General features: G+C 35.5%; 2 protein-coding genes across 5 annotated transcripts in view; one reads left to right on the forward strand and one right to left on the reverse strand.

The window, feature by feature from the left end:
• The window catches only part of PSMD1 (proteasome 26S subunit, non-ATPase 1), an 84862-nt gene that overhangs the window by 31108 nt on the left and 25823 nt on the right, over positions 1-27931 (forward strand). The window lies entirely within an intron of this gene.
• Positions 1902-19835, reverse strand: HTR2B (5-hydroxytryptamine receptor 2B). 2 transcript variants are annotated; one of them, XM_014463637.2, is made up of 4 exons: positions 19285-19835; positions 17800-18405; positions 7110-7310; positions 1902-3155 (listed from the first exon to the last, which is right to left on the reverse strand). In XM_014463637.2, exons 2-4 carry the CDS (start codon positions 18320-18322, stop codon positions 2266-2268), a joined length of 1614 nt encoding a protein of 537 aa, XP_014319123.1. In that variant the 5' UTR covers positions 18323-18405; positions 19285-19835; the 3' UTR covers positions 1902-2265. The 2 variants fall into 2 exon arrangements, with proteins under 2 accessions (XP_014319123.1, XP_023618074.1); XM_023762306.1 differs by lacking the exon at positions 7110-7310.

Here is a 27931-nt window from a genome sequence, read left to right on the forward strand (position 1 = left end):
CCTTGAATGTAAAAATGTTGCATCATTATAGATCCTTAGAATTTTAGGGAACCCTAGCAATCAACTAGTTAGCACCAAATGCATGAATTACCTTTACAATATCTCTATTTACAATTGTATATCAACTTGATACATATTTTTGGTATGCTGTTCTCTTTTTCTGCCTCAGTATCTTTGTGTTTATGTTCTGGGTGCTATAACTTTCTTTCTTTTTTCTTCTTTCTTTTTTCTACACCTTTGTTTTTCTTCTCCGTTAATTAATAAATATGGAATAGAATGAAAGTTTTTCTTTTTTCAAAATTATTCTTCTAGAGAGGTACAACCTAGTCCTTTTCTTCGAAGGTAAGATTAGTAAATAGAGTTTCTGTGTTGCCATAGGATTAGTTAACTTTTGAGATTTGCTTAAAAATTAAAGTATTCTGAAATATAAATATCAATTATGTATCAAAGTGGTAAAAATATTGTGCTATATTGTACTTTTTTCAGAAATAGTTTATATTGGGTTTGTATTCCATTTTCTAGAATCTTCTGGAAATAGTAGAATGCCCTCATTCATTAACTAGAAAGATCTCTCAGCTAACTGCAAGCAAAGAGGTTTTTTTTCTTTCAGAAATTGAAGCTAAATAGTTTAAAGGTCTAATAGTTAATTTTATACGTGAGCGTATGTTTAAGCACATACACATATTTGGAGGCAATGTAGAGCTTGTTGGAAGATAGTTCTTCTACTCTGGATTGTCTAGAAGTAGAGCTTGGCAGTGTGATTGCTATCTCTAGTATTTAGATTTCCTGAAACAATTATAGATACCGTCAGATACATAAGATACCATTTGAAGTCTTGAAGTCGAAACCGGTTTGGCTCAGTGGATAGAGCGTCGGCCTGCGGACTGAAGGGTCCCAGGTTCGATTCCGGTCAAGGGCATGTACCTGGGTTGCGGGCACATCCCCAGTGGGAGATGTGCAGGAGGAAGCTGATCGATGTTTCTAACTCTCTATCTCTCTCCCTCATTCTCTCCCCCTCCCTCCCTCCCTCTCCCTTTCTCTATCTCTAAAATAAATAAAAAGCATGTCCTGAGTGAGGATTTTCTTTTTTAAAACTGAGTTGTGTTGAGAAGGAGAGCAATAGAATAATAGGTTGAAGCATAAGAATGGATCAACATGAAAAGAAAAAGCTAAGATATGTGCTGTCTTCACTGCACACCCCCTCAGCCTAAATATATGAGAGTAGCATAAAAATAAAATTTTAAAAAGTAAAAAGAATTGTCTACCATTTACTATATTTACCCCCATAAGAACCCTATGAAATGTAAATGAGGAAACTGCAGCTCAGAGAAATTTAGTATCTTTAAATCTAATCAGTTAGCTAGTAAATGACAGATTGAATTTATTCCCAGATCTAGTGGTACAAAATGAAAAAATGAGAGGGTAAATAAAAAATGTTTGTGCCCGAAGTTCAACCAAGTCTTTGGGTAAGCTTTGGCAGCCATGATCTCAACTTACGAGACCATTTAAGTTTAGGTTCCTGGATTGAGGTCTCATGCCTCCAGCTTGCACATGTTATTTAAGAAGGTTTAGGTATCCAAAAGTGATTTCATTTGTTTTCTCCTCCTCTAGTAGACCCACCTCTGCTGAATAGATCCCTGGTATCAGCTATTTAATAAACGGCTATAGTTCTAAGATCCTATTATTTTGTGTGATATCCAACTGCTGTCCTCCCTACCCCTTCCATCAAGGCAATTTCCTGATGAAAGCAAAATTATGACTACTAACTAACCCACACTATAAATGACAATCTTAACTTCTTATCTCCAGAAGTGATCATTATTTTATACACTTATTCCTAGTCCTCTGTTCCTATCACTGTTGTTATACCTTATGCTTTTAAGGCATTGAAGACAAGGATAATGCTTTGTTTGTTTTGTTTTATTTCACTTGTAGCACAGCTTTGCATACAAGTAGGAACTAAATAAATTCTTATGAAGACATTTGTAAGCCTGAGATGTATTGATTTATTTAATTTTATTTCATTTGAATACCTTAACGTTTAACCAGGGTGCTGGATTATTTTAATTTGCAGCTGTACAAAATGATTTTTTTTCATGGAGTAATTGTGTTCAAATAAAGAAAATTGGATACTCTTAATACATAACTCTTAGTTTAAAGAGATGATATGATACATGAGTTAAGTTCTTTACATAATTCTTGGTTCATTCATATCTGCTTCATCATCCTACTCATCATTATATTAAATGAAAACTGTCATTTCTTCTATACATAACTGACTTGCTCTTCAGTTTTGTCACCTTCATTTTCGGTGAGAAGAAGTGTATCTAGTAGAATGATTGAAGAAGACTGAATGGTTGAACTTCGGAGCCTCCTTGGGCTTTGGTACATAGCAGGATTAATCCCATTTCGTATCCCATGTTTTATGAAAAATTTAGAGTTCTCTGCCATTGGATTCCGGAAGATATTACTGGAGCACTTTCTAAGAGTTTTTACTGATTTTGTGTCCCGGTAATTGCAGATGATGTATCGGCCAAATGCATCCCGAAATGTCTTGTTGAAGAGGGTATAGACTAAAGGATTCACGCCTGAGGAAACGTAGCCTATCCACACAAATATCTCCAGGAGCATTTTGAGAGTAGTCTGGTTGCAGGAATCACATAAAACTAAAGTTATGTTTGTAATAAAAAAGGGGCACCACATAAGCAAAAAGAGGAAAAACACAATCCCTAGAACCTTTGAGGCTCTCTGTTCATTGGAAATGGTCTGCAGTGACTTTTTTCCAACTGTGGACATTCTTCGCATAAGTATATCATGGCTTGAGTTGGGCAGAGTTTTGTCCTTGTGAGAACCATCCAGCATTGCCACTTTTTCAGGTGAGGAACAAGGTGTTTCCTCCCTTTGGAAAACTGTGGACACAGTCAGCCACGTTAGGCGTTGAGATGGCTTGTTTCTGACCAAGTAAGCTTTCTTTTGTAAAGCATGTATAGTAAGAAAGTAGGTGACAATCATGATCGCCAGAGGTATAAAAAAGGAAGCCAGTGAGCCGAAGAGCATGAAATTGCCAAAACGATCTTTTGTCAGTTCACAAGTGATGTTATTTGGATTACCCACATCAGTTTCTATCCCTTTAATAGGGACTGGAACAGCAATGCCTAAGAAAGAGGAAATAAGATAAATTAATTTTATGACTTTTGATTCTTAGATTAGGTCCTCTTAAAGTTTATTTTAGTGACTTTATGTGGTTAGTATATTGTAATTCCTGGTACCCACAATACAGAATCTGTCAAAGCACTTAATCAAGGGAAGATTTGAAAAATAGAGCCTAAGTAAGCAAATCTGCTATTTTTTAAACAGACATTGGCTAGTGATTTCAGGTTTATATTAAAGCTTTCCTAAAAATATATGTTCATAGAATAGTAGAGAATGTCTTCGTTTACTCTCTACTTCTCATCATCTATTTTTGTTTGTTGATCTATCTCAGCTTAAGGAAAAGGTATTCAAGAGACTCTGCTTTTATCTTATTCGATGTAGTTAGTTGTTCTAAGACAGCAGTTCTTAACCTGTGGGTCGCGACCCCTTTGGCGGTCGAACGACCCTTTCACAGGAGTCGCCTAAGACCATCCTGCATATCAGATATTTACATTACGATTCATAACAGTAGCAACATTACAGTTATGAAGTAGCAATGAAAATAATTTTATGGTTGGGTCACAACATGAGGAACTGTATTTAAAGGGCCAGAAGGTTGAGAACCACTGTTCTAAGAGATGTCAGAGTATGTTCATACAACATATTAATTCTGAATCAGTATCATCTTGACATTACATGGTTTCTTTTAACAGATAGTTTTACCTTTTGATGTTTGTGAATGTCTTTTAACCTTTTCCTTCTTCTTAGGGAAAACTAAGGGGTTCATTGTTTTTAAAAAATGCTACTTAAAATTTTGAGACTATGTGAATCATGAAATTTATTTTAGGATTGAATTCCACTAATAGATATGAAAGAAATGTACCTCATGCTTATTTTCTAATACTTTAAATACTATAAATAGTTAAATATTATTTTGCTTGGTGAGTAGTTTATTAGGAAGACAAGTAACACAAGGGTTAGCCTGAATCTTTTCCCTTTGAAAGAGCAGATATTATAAAATAAGACTGAATTAATATTTAGGAACCTCTAGAATCCTTGTGTTGTTTTATGAATCTAAAAGTACTCCTTTATCTGCACAGCTTTTTATGGTAGCTAAAGAGTCCTTGACAAGAAAGTTTTCCTCAAACCCTTTCCAGTGGAGGCCACTGCTTTTTCTGCTTTTCTGCAGGACTATCACCAGAAAGAGGATTCTGTATACTTAACTATTCTACACTAGGGGTCAGCAAACTACAACTTGAAGGCTAAATCTGGCCTGCCTTCTCTTTTTGTAAATAAAATTTTATTGGAACATAGCCATACTCATGGTTAACGTATTTCTATGGCTGCTTTTGTTCTGCTGCAGAGTTGAATAGTTGTGGCAACTATTTTGCCCTTTACAGAAAAAGTTGGCTGAACCCTGCTCTACTGTCTTACTTCCAGGTAATCATTCTACTCTTCTTTCCAAAAAAACATTTCCCTTTTAAAGTCTATTTAATTGACTTATACCACTCTATTCTCCATTTATCTACCAACCTCCTGGACATTTGTTATCTTGCTTGATAGCTCCTTGTTATAGTCTTCCTCTCCACTATTTCATTGCTAACATCTCCCATGACCTTATCCCATTGTTGACCCTTACACCTTAATTTTATGTTCTTGAACTTCTCAACTGCAATTATTATTGTTTGCACTCCTGAAGCCTTTTTTAAATCCACTTAAAATTATCCCTTATCTAAAATTATGAACTCTTATATTTCCCTTTCTTGCCCTTCTAATCTTCATTACCGTAGAACTTCTGTTTACTGTTACCTTGACCTCTAGTCCATCCTTCTCTATTTTCACATTCCGTTAACCTTATCAAGGCTCACATTACATTCTCAGCCAGATTGTTGGCCAATACAAACGTTTCCATTGGTACTTTTTAAACCTTTCCCTTCTTATTCTCCTTTAATATCTTACTATTGCCAAGTGTTACCTTGGATAATCATAAATCCAGAAGAAGAAAGTGAGCTTTTTTAGTACTTTGAAGAATTTAAAAACCGAACTAACCCCATCATCAGCTTTTCTTTTACAAAGTTACTAAATTGTCATTGGTTCTACAAGACAAAGTGTGATGAAATGAAAAGAGCATTGATCTTGGCCTTGGTACTGAAAAGCTGTAAGAATCCTTAAGCCAACCATTTAAACCTCTAGATTTTTTCTCATATATAAAAGGAAAGTGTAGATTTGTAAGATTCCTTCCAACACCATAAATCTGGGGTCTTTTTATTCTTTTTTTTCCCTGCATACTTATATCTTTGTATTAGCCTAATTTATTTCTGTATCTCCTTCCTTGAGTGTAAAGATTCTTTTTCTTTTTTTTAAATCTTTTTTTAAAAAATTGATTTGAGAGAGGAAAGCAGAGGGATAGAGAGATAGCAACATCAATGAGAGAGAAACATTGCATGCCCCTACTGGGGATTGAGCCCGAAACCTGGGCATGTGCCCTGACCTGGAACTGAACCAGTAACCTCTTGGTTCATGGGTCAACGCTAAACCACTGAGCCACACCGGCCGGGCAAAGATTCTTTTTCTTATTCATCTTTGTTGTCTTAGTACCTAGCACATCATAGATGCTCAATACAATTTTGATCAATTTATAAATTCATGTTATCCATCCTTAATTGAGGCACCACATCTATCAACAAGCTGTTTATATATATTGACTTGATCATAATTCACAGTTTCAAATGTTTTAATTCTTAAGAATTCATTTTTCCTATTTTCTTCCTTCCTTTGCCTATTCTTCCCACCCTACCCCAAAAGATGTGGGTCTTTTGAAGTGAACTATTTTAGGTTTCCTCCTCTCCACTTTAAATATTGGTAATTGTCACCTAGTATCTTCCATGCCTTTTCCCTAGCTTCCTTTGGGGGAGCCTCTTCTGCTGTCAATCAGGCTCTGCCCTCCAAACTGTTTGCAAATCTCTCCATTCTGAATAGACTTTTCTTTGACCCTACTTTTTTCCTAAGCCAGAGGAGTACCACTCCTTTCTTTTACCTCCAGGCTTTTTAAGAGGTTTGGCCCTGGTGTCATTATTTCAGGAATATAAAGGTTTAATTTCAGTGTCTTGCTTTTTTGCCCCAGTGTTCTTTTCTGATTAGAGAGAAGTCACATCTTTTCTTGCTTTCCTTTTAGCATGCTAGATCTCTTGATTTTTTTCTTTCCTCTTTGAATATTTTATACCATGAAGACTTGAATGATCATAGTAATTGTTGTGAATTTGTTTGTTTTTCTAATATTAACTTATAAGAGGTTTGAGTTATTTATGCTGTACTTTATGCTAAGATACTATATTATAGCAGCTATTGAAGATGGGCATAGAGCCATAAAACTGTTCAGAAGAAATATGATTGCTTTCTATAAATCATTTCTGAACATCATTTGTATCTCTCTTAAAACTTCTAATTAAACATATTCAAAACACTTAGACATTTACTGCCTTTAGTATGTACACATATTTCCTTCCAAGATGAATTTATGATCTTTGATACCTGCATACAAAATACTTGGACTGTTTTTTTTTTCTATTTGTCTTCTTAGATGTGATTTAAGATGCTTTTTTGTTGTTCTTGTTGTTATTTTAATATTTTGGGATTCTGTATGCTACCTAGACCTTAGTGATCTGTTAACAAATATGAAAACTGTTTTTTTAGACTTACTCTTCCTGCATGTCAAAATTAAAACTGGAAGATAGATCAGTAAACATGAAAATGGATCTTTCTGAGGACATGAACTTTTCTGCTTTTTTATACTTTTTGCTGGTAGTATAGTTTAGAAGCTGTATGATTAATGTAATGGCATAGGAGTTTGTGTAGATGTGTCAGTAAGCTGCTTTGACTTTTTGTGCTGAGTTTCATAACCCACCAGGCCTGGAATTCTAGCTAAATGGAACCAAAGGCTATATACACCACCCTGCACCCTGACATTTCCGACATACCTATTGAAATTAACCACACCGCTGTAATCTTGATGAATGCTGTAGCTCGTGAGTTATATTGATTAGCCTGGATTGGCTTTTTGATGGCTATATAACGATCCACTGAAATGGCACAGAGATGCATAATGGATGCAGTAGAAAAAAGAACATCAAGAAATAACCAGGCAGGGCATAGAACAAGTGGGAGGGGCCACATAGCCTCTGAAAGAAAGAAAAACAAAACAAAAACATTTCTTCAGCAAAATGACAACCTTCAATCTGCAGTTTTTCTTCAGTGCTATATATTTTTTAACCTTTTTTTTTGTTTACCTGAAATTTAATGACAAACTGCAAGATAATGTTTAACTTCAGATAATGGAATCAATAATATTAAAAATATATTTCTGCAGATGGTACCTTCTAAATATATTTTTGTTCTTATAATTAAAACCCTTTTCTAAATCAGTGTGTAGCATTATTGTGACCTTTGCTGTTTTGTCTATTCCTTTTGTGATTTTAAAAAATTTACAGGATGTTGCACCTGGAACTTGACCTTGCTATTCAAATAAAATTTTATTTTTAAGCTGCTGTTATATAAGAAGAGAATCTTTTACCATATGGAGGAAGCAATGTAATGTGGCCAAAAAAAAAAAGAGTATTAGAATGAAATTATCAGTGATGCCTGGGATTTGGGCTCACTTCTAGCAATAACTAGCAACATGAACCTTGTATAGCAAACTCATTTGGTGAAATAATTAAGTGAAATTATTTGAGTTTTCTTTTTGACAGAAATAGCTCTTAAATAAAGTTTGTAAAAGAAATGGCTTCAGGTTATACTGAGGAAAAGTGGATTATTATCCTTTCAAGTCCCATCATTCACTTCAAGTTACGGAGATGAAATAAGTGATACAAACTTTTGGTTTAAACAGAAAATCTCAGGATTAGACATAGTACTTAATTTATTTAACAAACTCTTTATTTTTAAAAAACACCATATACCTCATACAGTCTTAAGCATTTAAGAAATATAAACTGTTTTAAAATGTAAGGTTTTGGATATGGTATTGAATATTCTACATAGCTTTCCAATAAATTTACTTAGACAAGTATCCATACAAAAGAGATTTGCTACATTACGTATTATGCATATACCCACCACATACAGATTTGTAGTTTCAAACTAAAATGTATTCATGAGCCACGCTGGCCTGTGTGGCTCAGTTGGTTGGGTGTCATCCTGTGCACCAAAAGGTTGTCAGTTCGATTCCTAGACTGGGCACATGCCCAGGTTGTGGGCTCAATCCCTGATAGGGGACATGCATGAGGGAGCCCATCTATGTTCTGCTCTCACATTGCTGTCTCTCTCTCTGCGTCTCCCCTTCTCTCCCTCCCGCCCCTTTCCTCTCTTTCTAAAATCAATAATAAACATATCTTCAGGTGAGGATTAAATAAATCCTTTTTACAACTTGTCCTATGTCCGCTGACAAAATATAAACTACTTTTCCTGGTTTTTGCAAGTGTATCTAACTTTGACAGGCATAAGATGATTGAGATAATTGAAGGAGGACAAAGATAACTTCTCAGGATTTCAGAGCACCAACCGGCCCTTTTATTGTAAACTGTTTAAACTCAAGAAGCCTAGGGGTAGAGAGAGATTAGCGTCCTGGGCCAAAAAAAAAAAAAAAAAAAAAGACCATAATTTAGAGAAAGAAGTTTTATAGACTTGAATTTAGTTACTTTTTTTTTCAAGAATCAAGTAGGATTTCAGTGAAAAAATATTTGGATACTTCACAGAAAGATAGCCAGTTCAACATATTAAAATGTTTCTTCTGTCCTAACTGGTTTGGCTCAGTGGATACAGCGTCAGCCTGCGGACTGGGTCCCAAGTTCGATTCCAGTCAAGGGCATGTACCTTGGTTGCAGGCACATCCCCAGTAGGGGGTGTGCAGGAGGCAGCTGATCGATGTTTCTCTCTCATCGATGTTTCTAACTCTCTATCCCTCTCCCTTCCTCTCTGTAAAAAATCAACAAAATATATATTTAATAAAATAAAATAAAATGTTTCTTCTTAGGAACGTAATAACAAAATCAGTATGAATTTTTGTTCAGAAAGGGTAAATTATTGCGTGATATTTGATTCCATGTTCAGCAGCTTCTTTAGAAAAAGGATTAAAGTATCAGGTGGAAGGAGTAATTCATATTCTTAAGTAAATTACTATTATATCATTCCTACTTCACTGAATTGGGGCTAGGGATAAGGGATGAAGATAATAAATTATAGAGTCACTGAGCTGGAAGGGACCTTAGAGATTATATCACTGATTTTGCAGATGAGTGAATTCAGGTACAGTTAAGTCTCTGAATATGAGAGGGATCATTTAATTATCAAAATTTGAAAGTCTTCTTTCAAGCCTTGCTGCTCAAAGTGTGCTCTTCAGATCAGCAAGGATCAGCATAACCTGGGAACTTGTTAGAACTGCAAGTTCTTAGGCCTCATCCCAGACACTTGAATCAGACTCTGCAGTTGAACAAGATACCAGGATGATATGTATGCAATTAATGTTTAAGAAACACTGTTCGAAGACTTCCTGGGAAAGGTTGTGTCTGGCTTGATATTAACTAATGTAGGCTGGGCACTCAGAATGCCTCAGAAAGGAACTTATGGGAAATCTCAAAATAAAGAGTGGCAGAAAAATTTGTGTGTAGAAAGAATCAATTAAATTTTCTCCCTTTTAGCTGTCTTATTCAGATTTCTGTTAATTAGTGGGAAAAGACCAATGCAGTCCAAGGTAGCAATGTTTGCCCTGAGCTTAAGCAAACCAGCGGTCTAAGTAGAGGGAACAGAGTCGCGTGTGATTAAGAGTTTTGCAGTGTAAACTGCTTACAGTGAGCTGTGTTCTGAACTGTCCTGAAGTTCTAGATTGAGGATGAGTAGGAAATAGAAAAATGCTCAAGTCTGGGGCTGCATCCACAGATACTGATAATAGTTAAGGATTGTAAAAGCCAGATAATTAATGCCGTATCTTAGGCTTTATTTTTATTTATTATTATTTTAAATTTTATCTTTATTGTTGAAAGTACTACAGATGCTTGCTCTTTTTTTCCCCATTGACCCCCTCCACCTCACTCCCACCCCCTTCCCAGGCCTTCCCTGCACTACTGCCTATCCATGGGTTATGCATATATGCATATAAGTTCTTGTTAATGGGTTGCAAATAATTTTTAAACTTGCCTATTTAGCTATTCTAACTATGGGTTATATTTTTTAAAATTAAGATCTGGAGCCCGGCTGGCATGGCTCAGTGGTTGAGTATCGACCTATGAACCAGGAGGTCACGGTTCGATTCCTGGTCAGGGCACATGCCTGGGTTGCAGGCTTGATCCCCAGTGTGGGGTGTGCAGGAGGCAGCCAGTCAATGATTCTCTCATCATTGATGTTTCTATCTCTCCCTCTCCTTCCTTCCTCTCTGAAATCAATAAAAATAGTATAAAAAAAAAGATCTGGAAAATTTTGATCATAAATCTAATAGCCATGAATGAGAAGCCACAAAGAACTCTCCATGTCTTTGGAATTATATTATCTGACCCACATATTCCTAATTGTGGGCTAAGAGGGAAAGTTCTTTAGTGCTAATTTAATTAAACCTATGAAGCCTCGTTAGCCTCATTTTCCAATGAATTTATTTTATAACTCCAGTTTTGGAACAGGAAATATGTATTAAAGTCAGTTCAGATCGCTATAATTTTGTTGATTCAATGCTTTCTTATTGAAAATAGTAGAAATATGGAGGCATGGAAGAGAATTTTCTCTGAAAAGAAAAGAGACTGCCCTAGCCGGTTTGGCTTATTGGTTAGAGCGTTGGCCAGTGGACTGAAGGGTTCTGATTCAGTTCCAGTCAAGGGCGCCGTACCTTGGTTGCAGGCTTGATTTCAGTCTTGGATGCGTGCTGTCTCTCTCTACATTGATCTTTCTCTCTCTGTCTCTCCCCGACCCTTCTACTCTCTCTAAAAATCAATGGAAAAAATATCCTCGGGTGAGGATTAACAAAACAAGAAAAGAAAGAAAGAGACTATGAGGTTTAGGATTAAGAGAGATGGATCATTTGGATTAAGCTTTATGATTCCAAGTTTTATGAAATACTAGTGAATAGACATTTTATGAAACTAACATAAAATAAATAGATGACTATATTAATAGAAATCTTTTATACAAAGCAAAAAGAAAAAAAGGTTTATTTAATTGCCTAAGTAGATTCAGGTAATCTAAGAATTTATACAAATTAAAAACAATTCTAGACATTCTCGGTTTATAAAGGGACTTCTTCTAGTCCATATGCTTCCATTCTAAAATTATCTTTTCAGTTAATATTAATTTCATAGGCTCAAGGTAAGAAAGGTTTCTTACTATTCAGAATAACTATAAAAGATTCAGTTGACATGGCAAGATAGGTTAACTATTCCAAAACTTTATGTTGTTTTTATTAGGAGTTTCAATTTGTTTTAACGATTTATAGTTTCATTTATTTGTTGTAATGTATTATGTCCAGCTTATTTCCATAAGAACGTATTTAAAATGGAACAGTTGCAGATTTACATAAAAAGAAAGAAAGGTGTATCTAAGAGTCAATCTATGGGAAATAAGTTATCAGACAGTTTAGTTAAATTACTGCTACCCTGCCTGGCCAGTGTGACTCAGAGGTTGAGTGTCGGCCCAGGAAGGATTTGCCAGTCCGGGCACATGCCTGAGTTGCAGGCTCGATCCCCAGTAGGAAGGCAAGTGGAGGGTAGCTGATTGATGATGTTTCTCATCTCATTGATGTTTCTATCTTTCTCCCTTCCTTCCCCTCTAAAAATCAATGAAAACATATTATAAAAAAATTACTGCTACTCTGGGACTCTAAATTTGACTTCATAAAAACAACAGAAGGTGGAAAACATTTAAATTATATAGCATTTGTTGTCCTGCAAAAAGAAAGCACACAACTTTTCTCTGAAAAATATCTCATTGTGTACCTCTTTCCCCCACCCACTTCCAAATTAAACTCAAGAGAATTTAATTTCAATAAGGTTTGAATAATTGCATTTCTATGAGTGCCTGAAATAATCACAAATTGATAATTATAGAAGCAAAACAAGTCTTAGATGAGTCTTAGGTTATAGACAGCTCATTATTTACCTAAAATATTCGTAGCATAGGAAGTATTTATCTCCGTCTTTTGAGATCTTGCTTCCAGATGTATCCTCTCTTTGGCTCAAATAAATTTTCATAAACATTTAAAAAATATTAGTAGCACAAGTGTTTTGTTGTCTAAAATGAGGACTTGTATGCTTTAGATACAACCATGCCAAAGGGGTGATAGAATTGCCATTCAGTTACATACATTTCTATTTGTCTCCCAGAGAAGGTTCAACAACATCATATGCATAGGTCTAATATTTAAGAATTTATATACGTATTGGTTAAGACCCAGTTATTCTGTATCATTTAATATGAAATATAACTTTTAAAAAACACTGGGTGTCCTGCCTTTGTCCCTAGAGAAAATTCTATGGTCCTCTTGTTAGAGTGATTTAAAATATGTATGTTGGATGTGACATTTTTGGTTGAAATAATTTCTCATTTCATTTGAGGAAATAGTTTAATACATATTAAGAGTGTGAATTCTAGTCAGTTCTCCTGGGTTCAAATCATGTCTTTGTTATTTATTTATTTTTATGTCCTCTCATAAAGCAGGGATGATGATAATAATTTTTATAGGGTTGCTTTGAGGATTAAATGCAATAATAAATGTAAAGTGTTTAAAACAATGTCTGGCATAGAGAAAACACTCAATAAATGTACTACTATTGTTTGACAGAAACTAGCCAATGAGCCCAGACATTAAAACACTCCTACTTAGAAACAATAACCCATATCATCAGTATAAAATTAGTATATCTCCTGCCTCCATCCAATTGAACTTAAAACTGTACTTCAAAAAGAGGGTATGAGAACATGTTTACCGGTTTAACTTTTCATTTGTAATGAAAATGTGCCTTTTATTAAAGCTGAATTTATTTTATATATAAATGGCAAAGACACACAAATAACCTATATTCATTGCCATGCCTGTTGTTTTTGTTTTTGCAAAAAACAATAGTTTTTTGTGTGTGTTTCTTTTTTTTGTTTTGTTAATCCTCACCCGAGGATATTTTTTTCATTGATTTTTAGAGAGTGGAAAGGATGGGGAGAGAAACAGAGAGAGAAACATCTATGTGAGAGAAACAGATCAATTGGTTGCTTCCTGCACACACCCTGACCAGGGTTGGTGATCGAGCCCTCAACCAAGGTACATGCCCTTGACCAGAATGGAACCTGGGACCCTTCAGTCCGCACATTTTTCTGAAACCTGCTTGCCCTTTGGGTAAGTTTTTAGTTTGGAAAACTGAGTTATGTCATCAGTTTAGGAAATAATTCACAGTAATCTATAAGTCTGGACCATAAGATAGTTCCCTTTGGAGGATTTAAAAGACCACGTACGTATTTATTTTTAAAGCCTTTCCCCCTAGGGGGCTGTGCTGTGGAGTTCACAAAGGTAAACAGTTCATGAACAGATTAGAGCAGGACAAATCCAAAAAAGACATAGTTTTCAAGTATACATTTTTTTAATCTCAGAAATTTTTGTTTTCATCTTTACTTTCCAGAAAAGGGGGACATAGATAAGTGCTTTAATTTTTATTATGAAGCTTCTGTTTTGTATTTGTTGTTTTTCCACTACATTTGAGCATATGAAATATTCTGGGGTTAGATGTCTGATATAATAGTGCTTAAAATGTTTCAAGTGATTTAATACTTATGAAAAATTTTCCTTGGTTTTTAAATTTTCCGCTTTCCAAAATGAAGTGCCTTTAATTGCTTTGCTCCCTCATTTAATAATTGGATAGAGCAGCATTTTATTACATAAATTTATAACTGATTTTTTTTAAAATTTTACTAGTATACATCTGTTTCCTCTCTGTTCAGACACACATCTAACTAAATCATATCTAAACTAAATGACGTATTTAAGGATATAAACCCTTTTGCATACTATACTGATAATACTTGCCAATTATTAGTGCCTATAATGTCCTGGGCCCTATTTGACAATTTCACAAGACACCTGCAATGTAAGATTTAGCAAACCAATATTACAGATAAGGTGATTGGACTCTGATATGTTAAGTGATTTACCTAAGGCAACATAGGAGACCAGGATTCAAAGCCTGGGTGTCTTTCTTCAAACACTGCCCCCCACCCCCAATCCTTTAGCCATTTTTTTTTTCCTTTAGCCATTTTATACATCCTCTTTCAACTGTACCACAGATAATATTTAACTTACAGATCATGAGACATGGATTAAAATTTAAGTTATAAATAAACCAATAATGACCAATGGATGACCAAATGCTGTAAATCTTCTATAATAATAAAAGCGTAATATGCTAATTAGACCGGACAGCCGAATGACCTTCCAGACGTCCTTCCGGACGAAGCCGGGGCTGCGAGGGCCGAGCCCCTTGCACAAATTTTGTGCATCGGGCCTCTAGTATTTATATAATGAGAAAAGGAAACGTTTAGCGAAATTCTTACACTGTGAACATCCTTTTTTATATTAGCATATGTTGTTCTGTTTTCCTTTGTGTCCTACCTAATTATTTCTGATGTAGGCATTTTCAGGACTTAAGCTATAAGTTACTGATTTGTGATCCTAGATTTGTATAGGCAAGACAGTAAAAAAAAAAATTAAAAAATAGAACTGTATAATAGGGGTGTTAAAGCCAGAGAGGAACAAGTGACAGAAAAGTTGACAGAGCACAACTCATTTGAAAAACCATGTTATGCCAGGAGTCATAATCTTGGTAAAATAAAAATTCAAACAATATATAATCAAATATTATGTAAATCATTGGTGGAATAAAATATTCCTTGGTATAGTATAAGAGCCACTTTTTTAAAATTCAGTGCTCTCTTCTTTTTAAAACTTAATTTTATTAAAATATTAGCTAATATAAAGTTTCTTTGTTACTTTAATTGAATTTCCCTGAAATAACTAAAATCACTCATCATCATAGTGGTAATTAACTTTTTATGTGTATAGAACTAGAGATACTTTTGTTTGTACAGACTTGCAGAAGTTCTGAGGATTCTCTCTGTAATGAGAGAAAATATACAAAATCTGTTCCATTTAAAGTTAGAAATTCTTACTAATTAATTTAGGAAGTCTTACTAATTATTAGCATATAAAGGGCCGTCAAAATTTCTTAATATTTGAAGTCTTATAATATGTGCAATTCCCAATTTTTAAATGCATTGATTTGAAGCTTTAAAGAGGACAGCATGCATTTTCTTCATATACTTTCACATAAAAATGCAATGTTTTCAGTAATGAATTAATGCAATGTTTTAAATAGTGGTTAAGTGCTCAGGTTAATTCATTAAAAAAAAATCTAGCCCTACTACAGCTTGATTACTGATAGTAAAAGTGTTTGGGGGTATGAAAGATTTTATTTTGTAATTTAAAATTAACTAATACAGGTTGTCTTCCCAAAAATGTATATACACTTTAACAGCTAATAGCTCAGTTTTGAAAATGAAATGTATTTTAATAAACACTGCCTTTATAATTATTCAAAATGTGTGTATACATTTTTTGGGGATATCCTATACTTGAAAGAATGTAATGTAGTTAAAAATACATATATTATTTAGGACATAAATAGAAAGATGTTCTACGTATGTTAAAATATGTTGGATTTCCTGCTAACTTTTTTTTTGCTAAAAATATCTTGGGCCCCAAAACTTTAAATAATATAACCTTAGTTTTCAGCTGCTGGATACCTATTCTTTTCCCATGGAATACATGGAATTACCTCTCATCTATTTTTGTGTTTTGTTTGTCACCTCACTTTAATACTATGGAGCTTTGCCTTTTCAAATTCCTTAACTATTTAGCTGATAATTTATAAATATCTACCACAGTATTTTATATATAGTAGATGTTTGATATTTATGGACTCGGGACATTAAAGTTAAAATTTACTTCTACATAACTTGTTCAATCTCATTTATTTAACTTATCAATTAAATTTTATGGTAGTAGGAGGTGAACATTTTAACATTTTCTGTATGCCTAGCAAAGTACAGTTTTAAGGAGTATGATTTTACATATAAGGCTACAATTATGTATATGGAGATAAGAACTGGAATCCAGTACCTGTACAGTCTTTACTAAATATGCATAAATGTTCCTACATAATCCTCATTTACTGTATTTCTTTTAAATTTTATTGAGAATCAAAATTGTTTAGGTTCTCTTTTAGAGTAAGATTTCTTAATTATTTTTCACGGTTATGTGTAACACTAGATTATTCAAAAGATTATGAATTTATAAAAGGGAGGAGGATAGATAGATAGACAGTATGAATGATTAGAGAACCTATTAAAGCAGCAGAACTTATTCACTGATTGCTCTGCCACAGAAATTAAAGCCTGCGTAAATATTGGCTTAAAATGGGAAGTTTCAGCTCATCACCATTTGGTTATATTTGGGGAATCAAGTGCTTAATTTTAGATATCTTTTCTATAAGTAAAAAAATGTAATGTTTCAACCTGAATATAATATTTTTGAATGGCAGTTTTTCTTCATCTCCTAATATGCATTGAAGTTAAATAAATTTTACTTCTATAACCTGAAATATTTTTGTCTTTGCCATATAAGCATAATTCCAGGAAGCCCTATTCTCTTACAAATAATTATTTTTCTTAAGCACTTAATGAAGGGAATACCAGTTTACACCAAACATTGAATAAGTTAAATAAACTCTTAATATTGATTCTTAGGAGTCTTCATAATTCATCAGCAGAATTATTTGTGTTTACTCAAATTCTATAACTAAAGATAATATACCTGAATCAGAAACTACTTATATCATTTTAATATTATCTTTTTATAATAACAAACTAAGACTTCAGTGTCAGACTACATTTTTTGTAAGAACTCAGGTGCTGGTCACTTACTTTAATAACCTAGAGATCTGATGGGACACTCTGAGCCGGACCATTTCCTTCAGCATCTAAACATAATTTTTTCTTAAACATGACACATGTGTAAGAATTGTGTTTGAGTCTAAATTACACAAACTATAAAAGGATACAACAAGAAATTTTAGAATAATTCTAATTTTAAATGGTGATTTAAATTAAAATTTAGTGGTTCAAAGATCTTATCATTAATAATTAACCCAGCACATAACTGTTACAGAAGTGTCCTAGCTATGGCTTTGTCAAGTAAAAAAGCATTAATAATGGGAAAGTTGAAGTATATGTCTGTTTTTCACTATAATTTTTTGGTAATGTATGCAGAATCAATGAATATTGCTAGATGACTTCAAATTATTTTATTAGGCTAAGGAGGGAGTAGAATTATTTCTAAGAAATTATTTTTGCTTTTTAAAACTACCATAGAAAACCTGAAACTAATATAATATGTTAACTATAATTGAAAAATAAAAAATGGTTTAATGAATAAATAAAACTACCATAGAAAATTATTAAAAAACAAACTGTTTACTCACTATGTGTTTTAATAGTCAAGGTCCACCTTTAAAGATTAAGTAAGTATTCATTCTTTAGTAGTATAGTATATCATAGTTCTTTGATTTGATGGCAGGAGCAAAGTGAAATACTTACCAAACATTATTGTCAAGAGGGCAATTGGCATCACAAATAATCCAACCAGCAAATCAGCCACTGCCAGGGACATTAGAAAATAATTGGTAGCATACTGCAGCTTTTTCTCCAGTGAAACAGCCAGAATAACAAGGATGTTTCCACCAATTGTAGGTATTATCAACATGATTATCAGAAGAGCTGCCCAGCGTGGCTTGTTTCCCTGTTCCTCACCAATCTGTTTCATTTCCTCTGGTATCGATTCTGTCTGTAATCCAGACCAGTTAGAAGAGATTAAGTGATCAAATGAGCTCTGCAAAATGAGCTCAGTAATTGTGCTTTGTTCAGATGTTCTGTAAGAGAAAGCCATTCGCTGTTTTTCTGTGATTTGATCCGATTCCAGGCAATGGTCAGCATGGTCAGTAAATAAACTGGTCATCTGCTTTTTTAAGGCATTCTTACCCATGCCAAATACTTGAAGCCAAAGTTGATTCCTTCCTTTCAGAACAATTTCAAGTTCTCTAAAATGAGAGCGCACATGCATCTGTCCATGTCTGTAGGTAAAGCCCAAGTTTAGTATTCTGTAGAGGCTCCCATTTCAGAAGGCTTAGTGAAAGAAAACAATAGCTGTAAAAAAAAGACTTTATTAGTTTCTCTTTTTTTTCCTTCTGTAGTGGTAGAGTTGTGTTAGAATTGGAATATCTGAGAGTTTTCCCTAGGTATAAAATATGTGGATTGTGTTATTTTATTTACTTTATAAAAACAGGACAAACACTTGAACTTAGTAGCCTTTCCCTTCACAGTAGGTCTCTTGTGCATTTGTGACAGTGCAGCCAGTTTCCATAAACATGTTCCTGATATTTCAGTGATTTAGTGATTTATAATAAAATACGAGTTGTTAACTTTACCTTAGAATATGTACAGAAGAATATAAACATCAAAGTACTAAATAGTTCTGAATGGAACTTTTTGGTACACACTAGCCAGCCACACACCTAGAAACACTCTCAGCCCACCTAAAGTGTAAATTTTTTACCAGCTAGAAATTTTTATTTTTCGGACAAGGCTTATCTTAATACTGATATAAATGCTGTTTTCATAAAGCATTTTAGGACTTCTTTAGTTTGAGAGAAGGGAAAAAAATACAGGTATTACTAGGATCCAAATAATTGTTTCAGTAATTTCATCTTGTAAAGAAAGCATGTCTCTGCAACAGATATTTTTTTCCAAGTGTATCACTTTTTGCCAGATTTGAACCAGTTTTTTGTTTGTTTTAAATAGTAATTTTTTTTTCTTAACTTTCTCAGTTTCCTTGGAAAGGAGGGGAAGCTAAGAGGAAGATTAAACCATTTATTCATAAAATCTACAGATCCCATATTAAAAAATTTCCATTTAACATTGGTAAATTTTTCATTTTGGTTTTTAAACTAAATAGAAATGAAAGATTATAGAAGCACAATTTTTGAAGAAAAAATATATTAACTCTATTATTTATTAAACACTTACCTCTTATTTGCTTGTTTCCGTTATCTGCTCAGTAGACCTGCTTGCTGCTGTGACTGAAGTCCTCCTCCCGTTGACTTATTCTGAGCCTCCAGCACTGGCACTTGAAAATAATGAAACTAATGTGTTGTATAGCTGTAAGCATGCCAAGGAGGTTATTTCCTCTTGGATATATTCGTTTTTAGAGAGTAGCAGCATTCATTATAATTAATAAAATCACCAGTGAAATATGTTGAACTAGTTCATGACCCTTATTCAAGTTATATTCTTAAGAGCTCTCTTTAATATTTGGGGAATTATAATAAACTCTGTTGTTTTAGCTTAAGATAGATTTGTTGTGTATTAACCCTGGGCTGTTTTTCCCATTTGAGGAAAAGTAAGACACAATCTAGAGATTGTAGAGCTTTTATTTCTGTGAAGAGAAGAGTCTGCCCTGTGAGCCTTATAGCAGTTTCTAGAATTCTAACTTGTAGCTGTGAAACAAGATTCTTACCCAGCTTTTTATGCCTTTGCTGTGGAACATAATTTGCTCTGGTTGCAGCCTTATATAGAAAAGCACAGGAAGGTCTGGATTCTACATGTATACATAAGTTTTAGCAGAAACTTTTTCATTGCTTATTTTTAAACAAATGGCCTCTGAATTTTAGAGTTGGTTCATTGACAGTTTTTGTTTTTCCACAGGTATGTTGGGGAAAGCATGTGATATGTAATGGAAATATATTTCTGCTTTATTGCAGAAAATGGATATTAAAAATCTTAGCAGCTATGTTATCTAAGTTTCTCATACTAGAACTTCAGCATTTTCAGTTTCCTTTTTTAAAAGATCATCATAGGTCACTTGTATTTTAAAATTATTTAATTACTTTGATTACTGGTAGTACTTATACCCTTTTACTGTTTCAAATTATATTTCTTAGTTTGTGTGGTAGTTACTGGAAAATACTTGGTTCATTTCAGTTCTACTGAGCACTTCAGATTTTATTAAATATTTGCTACTTTTTTAAAACTCAAAATTCAATATTTTAGAAAAAATATTTGCTAAGAATTTGAGGTAAAAACAAATAAAATAATACTCAAGAACAATCAGATGGATTTAGTGTGCCAGAATTTGTCTTTAGGAATATGGAAATATTTTTTAAATACTGTTTTATTATGAAATTACATTTTGGCCTCTGTGCTTACACGGGTAGATAGAGGTTTGCAAAACAAATGGCATCATATTGAAATAGCAGCACCAATGTATTCAATGAAAAGACTTGTATGAAGTAAACCTTCATTATTTGTGTTTATAGATCAAATTTTTATAAATATTCTGTATATTATAAAATACTAACCATTATTATTATTATTATTATACTTTGTCAATACTAACCCCTCCCACACACATTCACTCACTTTTTTAAAGGAATCTTAACTGAAAGTACTTAAAATTGGTACTTAGATTATTCTTTTTATATATATATATTTTTTTAATTGATTTCCAAGAGGAAGACAGAGAGAGAGAGAGAGAGAGAGAGAGAGAGAGAGAGAGAGAAACAGCAATGATGAGAGAGAATCACTGATTGGCCGCTTCCTGCACGCCCCCCACCGGGGACTGAGCCCACAACCCAGGCATGTGCCCCCGACCGGAATTGAACCCAGAACCCCTCAGTCCGCAGGCCGACGCTTTATCCACTGAGCCAAACCAGCTAGGGCAGTACTTAGATTATTCTTAATTTTTTTAGTTTAATGGCTAAGGAGCATAACTAATTATTACAACCACTTATTTGGCAACCCCGAATTATTAGAAGCATAGTTGAGAATCAAAGAAAGCAGAATAATAAAGAGATAAATAAAAGGGTAGGCAAATATCTCAGTTGGCAAATAACTAAATCATGCTCTAAAACCTCATTCGTATTAGATAGAAGGCAGTTTGTAAGTCCCTACTCCAGATCTTTTTTGCTGTATGCACACACAAAAACTATCTCTTCCCCTCCTTAGTGAAAATAACATTTGCACATGGTGGTAAATCTAAATATTACAAAAGAATGTTCAGTGATAAATTCACTCTTGAGACAGTTTTAATACACATGTTTCCCTGCCAAGTCCAGAGGAGAATAACAAATTAAAAATTGGACAAGCACTTTAATAATGGCAGACAGAGTCAACTGAAAAAAACAGGAATTAAAAAGTATAGGTATGTAGGTCTACTCAGAATAGAGACTTATAGCTCTCATATTACTCAGCCTTCCACAACGATATGTGATAAAATAATTGATGTCATAGTGGTAATTACCACACTTGAAAGGTTAAATCATCTTCAGCTTTTTTGTATGGCAGGAATATGTGACATACATTTTATTTATTTTTAATATATTTTTATTTGTTTCAGAGAGAGGAAGGAAGAGGGAGAGAGAGATAGAAACATCAATGATAAGAGAATTATTGATTTGGCTGCCTCATGCACGCCCCCTACTGGAGATCAAGCCCAAAACCCAGGCATGTTCTCTGACCAGGAATCAAACTGGTCTCCTCCTGATTCATGGGTCGATGCTCAACCACTGAGCACACAGTCTGGGCTGTAACATGCATTTTAAAAAATATTTCCTTTCAAAATGATATAAAGTGTTGTTCTTAAAGGTCGAATAACATTTCAAATATGTGAAAACTTCATTTGTGTGGAATTTCTCATTTACCAAGAACTCCAGATAAATTTTAATTAAAGTAGCTTAAAGGTGAGATTCAGACTCTAATTTAACAATAACTAAAAAATTTAATTGGTGCGTTTTTTCTAAAATACTGAATTTTCTGATGCTTTTTTAATTTATTGAACAAATTCTTTGACTTTATTTTTATTTTTTAAATATATTTTATTGATATTTTTACAAGAGGAAGGGAGAGGGATAGCGAGTTAGAAACATCGATTCAGCTGCCTCTTGCACGCCCCCTACTGGGGATGTGCCCGAAACCCAGGTACATGCCCTTGACTGGAATCGAACCCGGAACCCTTGAGTCCGAAGGCCGACGCTCCATCCGCTGAGCCAAACCAGCTAGGGCACTATCTTTGACTTTAAAAGATAGTCTACTATCTTTTATAGGCCTAGGAGGACAACTGATATCTGAGCCAAGGATATTTTTTTACCTCTCAAGCACCAACCATCAAGAAATTTTTAACAATGTGCACATTTTGTCCCTTACATATTCATTCATTTGTGAAGTATTCGTTTAGTTCTGTTTGCTGTGGAGATGAACAAGGTAAACATTTTCTACCCGTATGTAATTTATAAGCTTATGGTGATACAAACAAATCTATAATAATAAAAGCATAATATGCTAATTAGACCAGACAACCTTCTGGATGAAGCCAAGGCTGCAAGGGAAGCCGGGATCGCGGGTGCCTGCCGGCTGCCAGAGGAAAGCCTGGGTCCCGGGTGCCAAAGGGAAGCCAGTGCCAGCAGCCGGGAGAAGGAAGGCCTACTCTTGCACAAATTTCATGCATTGGGCCTCTAGTCTATATATAAAAGCCTAAGCGACCATTACGGCGGGAACAACCAGAACGACGGGTCGCAATGATGTGCACTGACCACCAGGGGGCAGACACTCAATGCAGGAGCTGCCCCCTGGTGGTCAGTGCGCTCCCATAGGGGGTAGTGCCTCTCAGCCAGAAGCCGGGCTCACGGCTGGCGAGTGCAGGAATAGCCGGGCTCACGGCTGGCGAGTGCAGGAATAGCCGGGCTCCCGTCTCCACGGCAGCGCTAAGGAATAGCAAGCAGGTGGGCGGTAAGGAGCAAGGGATCCCGGAGTGCTAAAGGGTGCAGGCTGGGCTGAGGAAAAACACACACACACACACACACACACACACACACACCAGTGCACGAATTTCTTGCACCGGACCCTCTGGTATATTGATAATTATAATACAGACAGGGTAGAGCTAAGATTAGCTCACTTCAACAAGGCCTCCTGCTTCCTTGCATTCGTCTGTGTTCCTAGAAGTCGCATGGCCCATGGCCATGTAGACCCCACATGCAATGGACTAATGAACTGCAGCTGGGAACACAAGTGAAGCTAGCCTGATGCTTGATTGGACTGTGCAAAAACAGAACAGAAACTTTGAGCAAACGGCAATAATCCTAGCTCTGCTAAAGACACAGCTACACTTCATCCATGGCAGGACAGAGGGAGAGGAGCCCTTGGAAACTCAGGGGTTTAATTCCACTCAAATAAATGCCACTCATTCTCCTGTGTCAGTCTCAGCAAATTCCTTTTCTCATGACACCACAAGACCACTTCCACTAGAAATCTGTGGGGACACAGAGGGTTTCCCACCAATAATAATATTATCTAAGAGATAACTGTTTATATAGAAAAGCTAAGATTTAAGGAGTGTCAGAATTATTTAAAACTAGTAGCCCTGCGCACGAAACTGTGTGCCAGTAGCTCTCTGCGGGGCCTGGCCGCTCCGCACCCACTGCCCAGAAGCTCTCCACGGCCCAGAGGTCCTCTGCAGCCAGGGTGGAACACTTGCCTCGTCACCGTGGCAACGAAGCAAGCATTCCACCAAGCTGCTCACACTGCCCACTCTCAGCAGCCGGCTCCGCCTCCCTCTCCCCCCCCACCCCCCCCGGGACTGGGGGATTCCAGCGCGGCTGAGAGGACTGGGCACCGCCATCTTTGTGATGTAGTGATGGTTAATTTGCATATTACCCTTTTATTAGGGTGACTGAAAGAGCGTCTAATGAAATTAAAGACTTGGTGTATTTTTTTTATTTTATTTTATAGGTATCTTTCCTTCTCTTGCCTTTCCTTGCCCCTCTCTCTTCCCCACTCCTTGCAGTTTGTTGAAGAAACCATGTCATCATTACTGTCATTTCCCACAGTATGGATTTTGCTGATTGCAACCTTATGTATAATATGTGTATGTTGGTCTTCTGTATTTTCTTTAAATTGATAGTTGGTTCAATTTCTCTCTCCTCTCTCTTTGGAGAGGTAGGGCTAACAATGTACAATAAGGTCTAATTGTTTCTTATTTTATGAAGTTTGTAGTCATTGATCATTGAGATCCATTAATTCATTCCAAGTTGCAAAATGATGATGACATGATTTTACCTTCTATTCATTTATTAACCATTACTTTTTTAAAGTTTCACATATACTAGTACATGCAAGTAAATGTTTGCATTCTGATCATTGCTTAGAAAGATTCTATTGTCCTTTTAGAGCTACCTGCTGAAAAATGGAAGTAAACAAAGAATATTATGGTTTGTACTTTTGAGGAGATTAAATGTCTAAGCTAATTTATTAAAGAATGTGTCCTTCCTTAACACTTTCCTGAAGAATGTTTCAGAGTTGGAACTGTTATTTGACTGAGAAATCTACAAGAATTTTTTATGTGCTTTTGAGTTTATAGCCCTCACAACCTATTTTAGTCTTTATGGTAATCAACTAGGTAAAGCTCCCAGTGTTTGTGTTCCAGGCAACATTCTTTTTCCTAAATCTCATGAAGTTGTCAATGCCCTAGTCTAAGTATAATTTTTAACAAGTGAGGATCATAAAGTACTAGTAAAATGTAGTTTTAAGATGCATTTATGATAAGCACTTTGCTGTGAATCTGTTTCCCCTGTAATATTCTGTCCTTGCTTAAAAAACAAGGGGCTAAGTGTTCTGTATGCCAAAATAAGAGTCCAAACTATAGCATACTAGTAACCAAATTCTGGTTCTGACCCAAAGACAAGTTCAGTTATATGTCTAGATTTCAGTGATTATAGTATAGTGTTATACTACTAGAGGCCCGGTGCACGAAATTCGTGCACTGGGTGGGGGCGGGGGGGGGGGGAGTCCCTCAGTCTGGCCTGCACCCTCTCACAGTCCGGGCTCCTTACTGCCCGCCTGCTCGCTGCTCCTTACTGCTCGGCTCGCTGCTCCTTAGTCCAGCCGAGGAGGCAGGAGAGGCTCCTGCCACCGCCGCTGCGCTCACCAACCATGAGCCCAGCTTCTGGCTGAGTGGCACTCCCCCTATGGGAGCACACTGACCACCAGGGGGCAACTCCTGCGTTGAGCATCTGCCCCCTGGTGGTCAGTGTGCATCATAGCGACCACTTGTTCTGGTTCTGCTGTAAAGGTCGCTTAGGCTTTTGTTCTATAGATACCACACCACCAACTCTCGCCAGCATGCATTAACTAAAGCAGATATCATTTTATGGATAAAGCAGTTAAGGTTCAGAGAGATGTAGTGATTGCCACTCTGTTAATAAATGTCTGCACTAGCATTCACATCTGGGTCTTTCTAATTCCAAGCCCATGTTCTCTCTACCACAGCTGAAGGCAAGGAGGAAAAGAGGAGGAAGGATAATTTAAGAAATCACTGTATTATTTCCAGTAAGAGATGATCTGGGCCTGAAACCTGCAATGGAAACAGAAACAAGATTTAAGGGTTTCACTTGACTTGGTAGCAGATTAGATGTGGGGAGTGAGGGATTAAAATGATTGAAGGTGTGAGTTTCTTGGGTATATAGATGAATGATCATGGTGGGAGAAGCAATTTAAGGGAGGCGTATTCCTTATTCCTTTTTCTGTATGTCAATTGAGGTGTTTGTAATGTATTTAGTTAATGATATTCAGTAGGTACTTAGAAATTTAGGGTGCTACTCAGATTATTTGGAGTCTGTTGTTGATTTTAGAGTGGGAGAGAGAAAGAACCATCTATCTGCTGCCTCCTGTCCTGACCGGGAATCAAATTGGTACCTCTCAGTGCATGGAATGATGTTCAACCAACTGAGCCACACCAACCAGGACAGGAGTGGTGAAGAGGATAATCTTAATTCCTGTACCATTGTGTTAATCATGTGGTACTTGCCTAATGAAAATTATAAATTCATAATTTTACCAAGGGACTACCAGAGATTTATGGCCACACCAAATTCCCATTGTGATGGACCCCAGGTTCTTAGAACAGTGTTTCTGCCTATATATGTATATTGCTGTACTTTTTGCTCCCCTGGAAAAGATAAATTAGAAAAAGGCACCATATTTTTTTTTAAGAGTTAGGAAGGGAGAGGGGTAAAGAGATAGAAACATCTATGAGAGAGAAACATCATTGATCAGCTGCTTCCTGCATAGCCCCTACTGGGGCTGGAGCCCGCAACCTGTGCAAGTGTCCTGACTGGGAATCAAACCGGTGACCTCTTGGTTCCTGGGGCAATGCTCAACTGTTGAGCCACACCAGCTGAGCAAAGACACCATATTCTTGATAGCATCTTGATTTATTAATATGATTTAACATTGAGGTTGCAGAAAATATTCAATTAAAAAATGGTAGTTAATAGCCAGTATGTTGAAAGAATGGAATTCATATGTGCAGTTTATGGTCGGATGATGTGGCAATGACTTGTGCATATGCCCTTGCACAATTCCTACTCTGTGGAAGGTTTGTACAAATAGTAACGTTGGCAAGATGACTATTAGCTACAAGCCAAGAAATTTTATTGAAATTACAAATCAGAACTTAGTTACCTGTTCCAGTGTGTATTGTACTTTTTAAAAGCAGCCTTCCCTAGACCTATATTTGCTCTCCCTACTGGGAACTTCAAAGCACATAAAATTCAGAGACACTCAGCCCTTATCAAGTAACACTGACAGGGACTTGTTAACTCTACCTTCTTTTATTATCTAGCTGAATTATAAATTAAGGGAGAAGAGGAACACTGAAGGGCTTGATTATTTTTCCCAGTGGTTAACCATTAAGCTTTGAAGCTAGTAGAAAATACTTGTTGGTTAAGTCTCTAAATATAAATTTAATTTGGCTCCCTTTGTCTTTTACTAAGTAATAAAATAAAAATTATTTTATTTTTAGTGCCTAGCACTGTGCTAATAATTTATGGAAATATAGAAGACACTCTCAGCTCTTGGCCCTTGAGACGTGTGCAATCTTGTTTGTCCGAGAATTTGGGTATCAAACCATGGACAGAGCTTTAAGTTCCTAACCTAATAGGAGTTAAATAAAAGTTAAATGCTGGTGCTGTCAACTACAGTTGCAGAATAACTGTCCAACAGTCTTTTTGGTGTAATATTACTTTAAATTTCATTTTTATTTCATAGGAACATTTCTCATTGAAGCCATAGAATTTTTGTTAAGTGGAGCAGACCTTATAGAACTTCTACTCCCATTCCTTTTTGCAGGGGAAAGGGACCCCAAAGTATTTGGTTAATTGAACCTTAATCTAAATTATCCCAACTATTTGTAGACAAAACAGGAACTTAAATATGGGTTTTTTACTCCATGGCTTCCTCTTATATAACTTACTATTTATCTCAATGTTCATATGCTATTACCATATTTTTAGTTATTTGCCCATTTGTTTTTTATATTATTCCTGCAGAATAGGAGAAAAAAATTATCTCTAATTACAGAAAGGAAAATGTAATTGACTTGCCTAATGTCATGTTTTAAAAAATTAACAAAGCTAGGACTAGAACCCAGATCTTGTTAGTATATTCCATATTGTTGCCGTTATTATTATTTCCAAGTTATTCATACTAGGAAACTTTGTCAAACTGAGAACATTTTTAAGAAAGGTTAATGGACTCTATTATAGGGGGAAATAATCCAACCTTCCCTTATAGCAAAATTCCACTTTTATAGACAGTTTTCATAACCTTGGCTCTGCTCCAT

The sequence above is a fragment of the Myotis lucifugus genome, unplaced genomic scaffold, assembly GCF_000147115.1.
Source record: "Myotis lucifugus unplaced genomic scaffold, Myoluc2.0 scaffold_3, whole genome shotgun sequence".
NCBI classification, from domain to species: domain Eukaryota; kingdom Metazoa; phylum Chordata; class Mammalia; order Chiroptera; family Vespertilionidae; genus Myotis; species Myotis lucifugus.